The 12,716-nt window shown below is 27.8% G+C and overlaps 2 protein-coding genes across 2 annotated transcripts; both read right to left on the minus strand.

Annotated features, from left to right (window-relative positions):
- Positions 1-484: 484 nt before the first annotated feature.
- Positions 485-1,042, minus strand: LOC136086087 (histone-lysine N-methyltransferase SETMAR-like). Its single transcript, XM_065808358.1, has one exon. It carries the CDS (start codon positions 1,040-1,042, stop codon positions 485-487), a length of 558 nt encoding a protein of 185 aa, XP_065664430.1.
- A 10,231-nt stretch (positions 1,043-11,273) lies between these two features.
- On the minus strand, positions 11,274-11,693 carry LOC136086088 (uncharacterized). The gene has a single exon (XM_065808359.1). The coding sequence runs from the start codon at positions 11,691-11,693 to the stop codon at positions 11,274-11,276; it is 420 nt and encodes a 139-aa protein (XP_065664431.1).
- Between the last annotated feature and the right edge of the window lie 1,023 nt (positions 11,694-12,716).

Raw genomic sequence — 12,716 nt, forward strand, 5'->3', positions numbered from 1 at the left:
TTTTTTACTGTTTACAGAGCAGAAATAGAAAGGTAAATTTCATAAGCACAAAACTGATACTTGTAATGAAAAAAAATTTTCATATATAAAAAGAATTATATAGCATTAATCCAATAATATAAAAAAAACCTCATCAAGTTGGAATAAGTAGCATTAATAAAGTTTTACTACGCCAAATTTCCACCTCTAGCTTGCGCATACACGTCGGTCGGTTTCTTTTTTCGATAGATTCTTACCTTTTGAAATTAGTTTCTAACGCGTGAGAATCTAACGGTTAGAACCTATCAACAATTCCTTATAGTATATTTTATTTCAGTCAAACTATTAAAAAAAATGCTGGTAAAAAGAAATATGAACAAAATAGTGATTTATGTAAATAAAGATAAATATAATAAACATTTTTTATTATATCAGGCAACTAAAAAAATTCGTGCAGTTTTGCAGATCCATAAATAAACACACAAAATAACAGTTTTAATAAAGTTTATTCTGATAAATAGTCTCCTTCAGCAAGAATAACTTTCTTCCATCGTGAAACAAGCTGGTATATTCCATTTTTATAAAAGTCTTGAGTTTGGTAGCTAAAAAATTGAATTAACTCATTTTCGAGATCTTCTCTTTTTTGAAACTGTTGATTCCTCATATGATTATCCAGGGCCAAAAACAGGTGATAGTCACTTGGCGCAAGGTCTGGTGAATACGGAGGGTGAGTTAGAATCTCCCATTGTAAACGTGCTAGAGTTTCCCGCGAGATTTTTGCGGTGTGCGGTCTGGCGTTGTCCTGGTGGAATACAGCGCCTTTTATGTTTGCCAAAGCTTCTTGTTTTTGGTGAAGAGCATCGGAAACTCTGTCCAATTGGGCTGAGTATATCTCAGCAGTAATGGCTTGTCCACTTGGTAGCAACTCATAGTGAACGATACCTGCTGCAGTCCACCATTTACACAGTAAAACCTTTTGTTTGTGAATGCTTGGTTTAGGAGTCATCAGTACTGCATTGTTACTGGCTAGCCAATGATATGTTTGTTTTTTGTTGCAGTACATAATCCATTTTTCGTCGCACGTCAACATCCGGTCAAAAAATGGCACTAAATTGTGGTGGGAAAGCAATGAAGAACAAATGGTTAAGCGCTGTAGCTTGTTTGTTTCACACAACTCAAAAGGTAACCATTTGCTCAACATCCAACGTTTTCCAAGTTGGTGCAAATGTAAACGAATAGTTTCATCACTCAGATTAAATCTAGATTAAAGCAAGGTCCTGACATGTTTGACTGGAGTCCTGCTCGATTTCCTGCTTGATATCCTCGTTGTTTACAATGGATGGTCTTCCAGGTCTTGGTTCATCTTCAAGGTTTTCATTTCCAGAAAAAAAAATTAAAAAAAAACTTTTAACCCAACCGTCTTGCTATGGTACCTTCGCCAAAAGCAGCGCATATCTTACGACAAGCTTCTGTAGTTTTGGTTCCAAGTTTGAACTCATAAAGTAAGCAGGCGCGAATCATCGCATCTGACACAGCCATACTCCACTTAAGACTTTTAAATTTAAAAGGCACTACTAAAACTTATGAAACACACTGATTGATTCTCCTTACAAGCTTTAATTTATATGCAAAATCATCCCCCAAACAAAACCAGTTTTCTTAATACATTTCATAAAAATAGGCAATTAAGATGAACCGCACGAACTTTTTTGGTTGCCTGATAACTTGCTATAGATTTTATGTAATTTTAAAACTGTGAATAAATACTCACTTTTTAAAAAGTTTTTTTCTATATAATATAGAAAAAAAACGTTTTAAAAAGTGGATATTTATTCGCGGTTTCAAAAATAAGTAAAATATATAACATGTTAAATAAAAACAAATGTTTATTATGATAATATCTACATTATATTCGTAATTTATTTTATATATTCCACAAGAATATAGAGTATATATTCTTTGTTAAGACGTCCATCATTATTTTAGATCACTCAAATTACTATAGTTTTGCTTCTAATTGGGCAAGAACATGGGGGTACTTACTACAGGCCTTCCCGTCGCGAATCCGTATTTTTGACTGCGGGCAGGCAATCTAACGGAAAAATATATTTTAATTTTTTAAAAGTTCGATTTGTGAGTAGTTGATTGTTATATGGTTAAAAATTGCTGTGTTTCTGGATACAGAGGAACTATGGTGCTAAAAATAAAATACGAGTTTTTAGGCTTCCCTTTAATGAAAAAGAAAGAAATCGTTAGATAAATTCAGTTCAAAGAAGTAATTTTCCAAATATACCAGATGCATTCCACCTAGTGTGCATTACCAACTTAACCTTTAAAACCAAGGTCCACTACTAAAGTGTTTTCTTCTATCAGAACTGAAAAGTGTGATGAATTATCGCAATATTTTAAAAACGATTTGTTTACATTCATTTTTTTATGTGAAGATATTAAAAATTGTAAATTTATTTTTTCTGTAACAACTTTTGTTATAAATGATGTTTTGCACGTTCAATCAAACTCCTTTTATGTTAACTGTATACCCATGTTTGCTGTTCATATCTCAAGCAATTTTAAATTTGAAAGTTTTTATGCTGGTGTTTGTTATTTTATTTCTTCGCTATCAAAAAATTGTATTACATATCTTGATCGCTGGTCAAAAGTTGAAGAAACAATTCGCTTCCTGAACAACATTAAAATTATATCTATGATATGCGTCAGTAGTAGATAAAAAAGTTCATAATGTAGGAACTATAATCAAATCGTTATTTTTCAACGACTAAAAGCCTATACAATCAGGTACGAAAAGATTTTAAACTGCCAAGTGTTAAAACATTAACAAAAGTTGCATTTAGGACAATGAAAGTTTTAGATATTGACTTTATTAGTACCATTTTTTCAAATTTAGAAGAAAATTTTATAAACTGTATACTTTTGGTGGATGTAGTTTATGTAAAGTCTTTTCTTCTTTATCATTGTAATTTTCCTTTTGGAAAAGCGGAAAATAATCCAGAGTTGTTAGCAAATAGCGTTTTAGGTGTTATGGTTAAATGTTTAAAAGGTGGACCATCTCTTCAATGCAAAATGATACCTTTCTGTCATTTGGATGCTGCCTTTTTGTTTGAGCAAGTGTGCTACGTCATTAATTCGATAGAGTCTAGCAATGGAAAAGTAATTTTAGATATTTGTAATGAATAATCAAGTTCTTTTTAAATTATTTGAGAGGGTTGTAAGAAAACCGTGGTTAACAAAACGTAAAATTTTTCTTCTTTTTGATTATGCTCATCTACTAAAAAATATTAGGAATAACTGGATTACGTAAAAAATGCAGGAGTTACAATTTAAAAAAGACCAAAATTTGACTGCCAAGTGGAGTGACCATAAATGTAGCTTTGATTTTGAGATAGACCAGCTAATTAAGTTATGAAGACTAAATTTTGTAGCTATATATCCAAAATCCAGAAATATTCTTAAACAATGTGATACCCAAAAAGTATCACATTGTTTAAAAGTATTTTGCGATGAAACTATTGCTGCTCTTAAAACTTACGCAAAAGTTATCCACCCTTGCAATATGAATGAAACCATTTGTTTTTTAGAAAAAGTTAATACATTTTGGAAAATTGTAAGTGTGAAAAAAATTTATAGTGATATGCAACTTTTAGATTCTCATTATAGAGTTATTTCTGAAGAATTAGACATAAATTTGCTGTACTTACTTGATTTTAGAGATATGGCGTTCAAAAACATGGTCATAAAATGAAATCTTTAACTAAAGGTACACGTAATTTCATTCGGAATACATGTTATGTGATTGTTGATATGTGTAAATATTTGCTAAAAAACAATTTTGATTATGTTATGTTTGGAGAGTTTTTAGCAGATTATACAACATAGATTATACTGATAATGAAAGATTTCTCTTATCTTTCTTAGTTAAATAAGAAAGATTTAAAAATATAAAATATTCAAGCTTTTAATAGTTAATTAAATGTAGCAGAGAATTGCACGACTTTGTAAACTACTAATATCTTTACATTGCTTTTATCATTTATATATCAATAATTTAATAACTTTTATAATTATTTTTTTAATTGAAAATATGATGACTACAAAGTAAAGCATTACTTGGCAAAATTTGTTGCCTCTCAATAAAAATTCTTTGTATCTAAAGACCGTTAAAAGTTTTAAAATTTTAAAACTTGTTTAATACACTGCACTCACGAATAATATCTTTAACATTTAAACAATCGTGAATAAATCATTTTTAGCTCTTTCCTGAAACTTTTAATATGACTGCAGTCGTTTCTTAAAATACCTTAAGGTAAAAAAAATTCAAATTTATTATTTTACAAAATATGTAATTTAGACGCCAACAATCATAATTGATTTTTTGGAGAATTATAAACGAAACTTATACAATTTATTAGTTTCAAAAAACGTTATACAAGGAGTTTCTCCTAATAATATTTCTTGAACTGCGTTTAATTAGAAATACATAAAAAGCATTTTAAGGCGTTTTGAAAAACGACTGCAGATTATAATTTCTGAAAAGTTTTATAGTTTAGTTGACACGGTTTATGTAACAGTATGCATTAGCAGATAGTCTAATTGCTCAGTTTTTAAACTTTTATAAACAGCAATCTTAAGAATATACATTAAAAAAAGATTTTTCAATGTTGTCTCTAAATATGAATTGGATTTTGACTACTTTTTTGCCATTTTACAACAATGGTTTGTTTTTTTTTAATAAATATAACAACCTAAATTGAAAACTTTCACGATTTACAAAGTCTTAGCCTAAATCAATAAATTGGTTAGCAGAAAAAATAAATAAAAAGTGGGCGCATTTCTTACACAAACCACCTTAGAAAAGTTATATATATTTAATTCCTATAGACATTTAAACATAAAAGTATGTTAGCAATAATATAACAATAAATACATTTAAGGTATCATTGAAAATTTAACTTTCGTTTTTTAATTGCATTTTTTTTTTAAAAAAGTATATTTTGAAAAAAGGCATCAATGTAATAAATTTATGCTTTAAAACTTACTAAAATATTGCTTGATCGTAATCTCTACGTGGTAAACAATTTTAAAATGATAAAACAGTAAACAACACTATTAAAAGTTGTGAAATAAATGCAAAACTTCAATCACCATGCAAAACCTTGATTAACAATATTAAAGAAAAAGTGATTTATGTTTTAAACTCTCCTACATAAAAATATTGATTGTTATATAATTGCGACTCTCCTTAATTCATGCTTTAACACAATGTAAAATAATAATACTTTTTTACACTTCCTCGTAGCGGGAGCTCTGTTTTTTAATTAGTTAAAATTCTTTATACTTTTTCTCTAACCGCAAAAATATTTATATTTTGCCTTCATCTTTACTTAAATTAATACAAAGTAGTCTATAAAACGGGTCAAGTTCAAAACCAATCGTTTCTATATTTATTCTTTATATGGTATTTTTGTTTTGAGAACTTTCAATAAACGGTAGAAATTAAGTCTTTTAAAAATCTTAACAGTTCCATGACATTTTTCCCAGTGTGATTTGATGATTTTATTTTTTAATATTTTCTATTAATATAGCCAGCTCCCTCTTTTTCTAAATGTTTAATTGAAAGGTGAAAAAAATTACTGTACTTAAATGTAATCATACTTTAAATCAACAGCTTTTACCAAAATATTAAAAAGCCAAACAAAGATTTACCTACTTGAGTATGTATATTTAATGAAAAATTAAATATTCTTACCTATTTGATTACAAATTAACAAAATACAGCATATGCTAAATTTTGTTTAACACTATTAAAAATACTTTTTTTAATAAAGAGTTATAAAATATAATTAATTAAAAAAAAATTAGTATTTACAAAAAAGTGGTCGATAATAAGGTCATCGTAGGACTGTTCCTAACCTAGCAATATTCCACTTGTTATTTATAGTTTTGTTAAAAAGAATGTAACCAAAGGTAGATATAATTAGATTGCGATCTGCCAAAATGAAAAATAATAAATGTGCAGAATTAGATAAAGTTAGTGTCAATATAATGAAATTAGTCTATGATATAACCAAACCATCCATATTTCATATTATCAACCTGCCTTTTGAATCAGGTAAAGTTCTGGATATTTTAAAAGTTGCTCAAGTCATTGCAATTTTAAAGGCTGAAGAAAAATCAGACCTCTCAAACTACAGGCCTGCTTCTGCCTTAACGTATTTTTCAAAATTGTTTGAACGCAAAATGTACAACAGACTGTATAATTATTTAATTGGAAATGTTGTAAAGTAAGCAATTTGATTTTTAAAAAAACATTATACTGATCACGCAGTAGTAGTGTTAGTTAACCATTTATGTAATGCCTTTAAAAAAGACTGTTTTAAAGTAGAAGTTTTAATTGATCTATCCAAAGACACCGTTAATCATTCCATTCTAGTTAAAAAAATTGAACATTACGGAATAAATGATTCAAACTTACTCTGGTTTGAAAATTACTTGTCAAGTAGAAAACAATACGTACAATGTGATAATATAGAAACAACCAAAAATGATATAACTTGTGAAGTTCCACGGGGTTCTAAAGACCTTTACTTTTCTCAGTATACATCAGAGATTTATCTTTAACTTCAAGCTTACTAAACTTTATTTTATTTGCACTTGGCTCTATTATTTCTTTTCTAATCTTTTTCAATGATGAGCAGTCGTGGCACATTTGTAGTGCACTTGCCTCAAAAACGTAAAATCCGTGATTCAAACCCCATCGCTGGGTAAGTTTTGCAACGTAGGCTGGAAATGAGGTGTGAACTTGCTACTATATTCTCTTCCGCGTTGCTCTGTGATAAGGCCGTAAGGACTTCTTGAGACACCAAAAAAAAATATCTTTTTTATTTAGATTAATCTGGTTTTATGTTTTTTTTTAAATAGATAACTTAAATTAAATCAGCTAAAACGCTACATTAAGTAAAAAACAATATAAGTAATTTAATTTTATACTAAATTTATTTACCCTGTAAGTTTAAAAACTAAATTAAATAATAACTGATATACATCACTTTTTAAAATTTTCGTATTTTAATAAACTTTTGCTTCTTTCTTGTTCGTTCCTTTTTTTTTTTTTTTTTCTTTTATGTTTATGTTGTTTATTTGTTTGTTTTTTGTTTTATCTTATATTAAATAAGACAATAATATTTTAATGTTAACGTTTTCGTTAACATTTATCTTATTTATTTGTTTATACTTCATACTCTTGGTAAAAATTTTGTAAAAAATACATATTGTATCACGGTGTTTGACAAATAGACACAAATATTGACTTCTTCTTGCTCCAGCCGTTAAACTTTTTCTTTAAATTTATGTAGCTTGTAACATTTCTTTAACGGCAAAATATAATGTTAAATTAGAAAAAAAGAGTCTATTTCTATATGTTCCATTAAATATTAGAAAAGGTTGATGCAGATTGACTGAGAGTTCAAAACGCCGCGCGGCGCCAAACTAACTTTTTGCCCATAGACCAACTTTTTGGGGAGGCCAAAGCCGATGTTGGTAGCCTGTAAATTTTAGCAACAAAATGTTCTTTCTTCCATCTTAATTAACTTCCGCCTTTCTATTAGCGACCGCAGCCGGAGTTTTGAAGACATAATATGTATGTAAAATATTAAATTAAAAATTTTATTAATGTATGTATGTATGCAAAATGTGGCAACATGCAACATCATATGTATAAGCCAACCCTCAAAATTCTTTAGGAGAAAGACCAAAGTAAATTTCACTTGCTTTCACTAGGTATTCTTCAAGCAAAACTTTCTGCTCAGGTTTAAATACCTACTGAAATATAAAATATGTATTACCATTAGACATAATCATTAAAATCATATTAGGTATCTGTCCCAGTCTCTAAAAAAGTTCAAAATTTTAATTCTATCAAAACAGTGTTTTATTTTAAAGTATCTCATTAAATGTTTAAATAAGTTACAGTACAAAATTATATTCAAATTATTTAGAGAAAATAGAAATACCTGAAATCTTTTGACAAAGTAAATATTGTGCCACCGTTTTTTTTCAAATTTGTGTGATAGTAATCTCTCCTTATAGCTGCGAAATCAGGCGTACGTTCTGCATTAGGCTTATGTACTGTTACAGTAACATCAAACTCAAGTGTTTTATCATTGTTAGAATTTGAAAGAATGACTGAGCAATTGAGTTCTACTTCAGTTTGAACCAAAGCATTAGATTAGATGGTAACCTTTTCGATATTCAATATATTCCTTGAGTCTTACATGGTATATTAAGTTCTCTACTTAGTGCTCTAATTGATCTTTTATATTTTGCAACTTGTATCACTGCCAACAATATTGTTTCTTCTGACACTTTTCCACGTTGTGACAAGCAAATATAATTTCATACCATTTTTAGGTAGGTCTAAAAAAAAATGCAAAAACCAAAAGTACATTACTTTTTTACATGTTTCATATTTAACTATTTCTTTTTTATTTAATTATTTATGTACCTGCAAACTTATATATTTAAGAAATTATATTTTTAATATTTCTTCTTTAAAAAACTAATTACTTATTTACTTTCAATCATAAAAATTTACATAAATCATGTCATATTAAATTGATGTACCAAAACTAAATTTAAGTGTTAAGCATGAAAAGCTAAGTGTATAAAGTAATAAAGTTATATATGTAAGTATGACTAGTATGTAAAAGTTTAATTATCAATTAATTTTACATAAGTTTTATAATAAAGTAAATAAAATATATAATATTAATATATAAATATATACAATATTTAAGTATAGTAAATGTAAGTTAAAATTACATTTTATAATAAGATTATTTATCCAAACCATCATAAAGCAACCCGTAATATGTGTTATGGTCGGCCTGTTACGTAATTAATTTTAAGTGGCTGTTTTCCACAATTTAAAGTTGTGAAACATTATCTAATAGGGGAATGTATGCACCCTTGATCCTAAAATCCAGGGGTAAAAAAACGAAACAAAAATTTAGGAAAGACAAAATTATAAAACTATTTTAGAGTTTTTTATATTTATGGTTCAAATAAACTTAAAGAATAAAATTAATATTAGTTTTACATTTAATATTAATTTATAAGAATGTTATTAACATGCGCCCTGGATTTTATGATCAAAGGCGCACGCTCTTCCCTACCCTATTAGAAAAATGCCTTCAAATTGAAAAAAATTAAACCGTCTGTCAAATTAACATAAAAAGTATGAGGATATATCCATATTTTTTATGTAATTTTTTTAAATTTAATTAATTAATACGATTGAATAATAATTAAATAATAAGAAGTGAACATAAATTATACAGGAGTTATTAATTTTTTGGTATTCCCGTGATACATTTTTCTTTAATAAAGAAAGTTGTCTTTAAAACGTTAAATCCACACAACTAAATAAATTTATTAAAAATAACTAAGCAGTTAAGTACAAATACGTTTAAAACAAAAAAAAATTTAATTTTCAATCAAACATATATATATATATATATATATATATATATATATATATATATATATATATATATATATATATATATATATATATATATATATATATATATATGTGTGTGTATAACAAATTGAAAAAAATATATAAACTTTGATCTTTGTTTTAAATTTAAAGGCTTTTAAAGGTTACGCTACGTTCACGGTTTTTAACCTGACATAATTTCATGCTTGTAAACCAAGCTGACCGCATCCGGGTCTTATTAAGTCTGTTCAACAAATTTAATTTTCTTAGATATTTTGACACTAACAAAAAGGTCCATTCCATCTTTTTGCCTTAATGGTGGCCAGGTGAATAAAGTTTTATGTATTAAGAGTAATTAAGTTTTTGATGAAGACCAAAAATAATAAAATAAAAAACAATATTTTACATATATAAGAATTTTTTCTTTCTTTCCTCGAAAGTGTTGTAAATGCAAACTAAGCTAATTAATTAGTTAAACACGTTACACAATTTAAGTTACTCGATATTTGACAAGTGCGCAAAACTACAATATTTTAAGTGTTTTTAAAGGTTTTTAGTTACGTACAACAAACTATTAGGCCTAAAATGGAAAAAATATAAAAGAAAATCGAACTAATTGCATATATTTATATCATTTTAACTAACAAAAAATTACAATAAAAGGAAATCAGGTTGTTTTTTATCGTAAATCTAAAATTAAAAAAAATAATGGAATAATGATGTAATATTTACAAAAAAAAAAAAAGAAAAAAAAAAAGAAAACACCTCATAAAAACTAAAAATCAATTTACCTATTTATAGTAACTAATTTTGACATTGCAGTTAATAAAAACACTTGTCGAAAATGTAACTACAAAATCTGTTTCAAAGTACAAAAGGATTAACAATACCAAAATAAAAAAAATTAAGTAAGATATAAATTGCGTTTTTAGCAAAATGTTGTCTTGGCTTTTAGTAAATAAATAAAAGCAGTAAGTTCCAATAATGAAACTACCTATTATTAATTTTTAACAATAGACACCAATGGAAGGTATACCACATTGTCTATCAACACGAAACATCACAACAATAACACATAACAATATCATATTTGCACCCTTGATCCTAAAATCCAGTGAAAATAACAAACCAAAATCAATTATGACAAAATTAAAAAATCAATTTAGAGTTAACTATATTTATCTTTTTACTAAATATATAAATACATAAAAATATAATTGTTTTTATATTCAATATTAGTTGTTCAACTACTTCAAATTTAGGACATTAAAGCACCCTAGATTTAAAGATTAAGGTTGCCTACTCTCTTATCGAGATTATGCTAAACATTAACAGACATTATTTTGTGTTTCCAGAATAATTAAAAAAGGTTAGACAGCCTACCTCTAAAGCAGTATCACCGCCTGGCACTAAATGCAGCCAAGTCACACCTCTGCTATAATAACACCGCTTGGCTGGCAAAGTTACCAATCTTGCTCAACATAATTCCAAGTCACATCACTTTGAAAACATGGAAACAACATAATTTAAACATATATACAACTATAAACAAATATAATTTTTTATAACATATATAAACACATTTATAACAATATTAAATGACAGATATATTTATCAAAAACTATGAAAAAAAAAATTGAAATAATAAAAAAAGTTATACATTCAAAATGTGCACACAATCTACAAACAGTAAGTTTTTAAAATGAAAATATAAAGACTATAAATTAAGAACATTAGAAAATATAACATTTTTTGTATAATACTTTTCACCAACCATACCTTAATTAAGATGTTTATCAATTTTGAAAAACAAACTTTTAAATGCTCTATTTCTTAAACATGCAACATATGCAACATATAGTTGACCGTGAGAAAAGCACGGTTTTTTGAGATTTACCCTAACACTATCAAATGTTTGACCTAGACTTTTATTCATTGTCATTGAACAAGCCAATCTGAAAGGAAACTGAAGACGTTTCAGAACAAAAGGTAAATTAGCAACTGATGGAGCCAACTGAATTTGGAAAACAAAAACCCGTTCACCACTAGAAACATCTGTCAAAACCTTTGCATCACTATAATTATTTTGAAGAGCACAAACTTTCATTAGAGTACTATTGCATAATTCAGCTTTGAGATCTAAATTTCTAAGCAGCACAATTACACAACCAATTTTTAATTTTAAACAATGAGGTGGCATACATGAAGGAGTTAAGCTGTTCAAAAACTCAAAAGGAAAGTTTTTTTTTCATTAAGGTCACCAGTTTCAAATTGATCACCACTTAAATAAATTTTGACCTCACCCGGCAGACAAAGCACTTCTTTATTGATTAATAATGAATCAACATTAGTTGGTGTTAAAATCATGCCTTTAAAATAATCATTTTGTTCAGCATCTCCAAAAATCTTTTCAACAATCAGTTCATTTTCTCTAATAATGAACTGATTTGGTATTTCAATGCATCCTTTAAAAGGATCCTCCTCTTTGACAGGTATTGTTCCGTTCCCAAGTTTTAGTAGCCATTGGGAAAATTCACCTTCCCCATTTTGTACTCACATGTTTTCAGTTAATGCAAACTTCTGCACCCATTGTCTTTGTAAAGAACATTTTATACATGATTCTACTATTTCAGCTGGTTGTCCTCTTTTCACAACAGGCAGAATTTGCCTAAAGTCACCACCAAAAAAATTGACTTTTCCTCTGAACGGAAAGTTGTTGTTGCAAATATCTTTTAACAACCTATCAATTACATTTAAGGTATGTTTAGGTATCATGGATGTTTCATCAAGCAAAAGCAAAGTAACTTGACTTAAAAAATGCCCGTGTATAGAGTTAGGAGTTATATTACATGTGCAATTATCCAATATTAAAACTGGAAGTTTGAATAGGCTATGCAATGTAGATCCATTTGTAAAAAGAGTTGCTGCTATACCAGTCCATGCAGCTGTAGCAGATTTTAAGCCCCTACCTATGGTTTCAGCAACCAAATAATTTTACGCTAAGGTTTTTCCACTACCAGATGTTCCATCCATGAAAAAACAATTCAGAATGTTGATTTTCTACACTTGGTTGCTCATTCAGTGCAGCAAGGATAGCATTACATACATTTAATTGATTGACATTAACAGTCTCATTTGGTTGGCTTTGTCAATAGATTGTTGAACACTTTAATCAAAATTTTCTAGATTTAAACCTACAATCTCATCAATAACAGGCATATTG

This window comes from Hydra vulgaris, chromosome 10, assembly GCF_038396675.1.
Source record: "Hydra vulgaris chromosome 10, alternate assembly HydraT2T_AEP".
NCBI lineage: Eukaryota > Metazoa > Cnidaria > Hydrozoa > Anthoathecata > Hydridae > Hydra > Hydra vulgaris.

What these genes read in the sequence shown, in the direction of transcription:
- LOC136086088 (XM_065808359.1), bottom strand. Translation starts at nt 11,693, where the DNA reads ATGCCACCTCATTGTTTAAAATTAAAAATTGGTTGTGTAATTGTGCTG.
- LOC136086087 (XM_065808358.1), bottom strand. Translation starts at nt 1,042, where the DNA reads ATGTACTGCAACAAAAAACAAACATATCATTGGCTAGCCAGTAACAAT.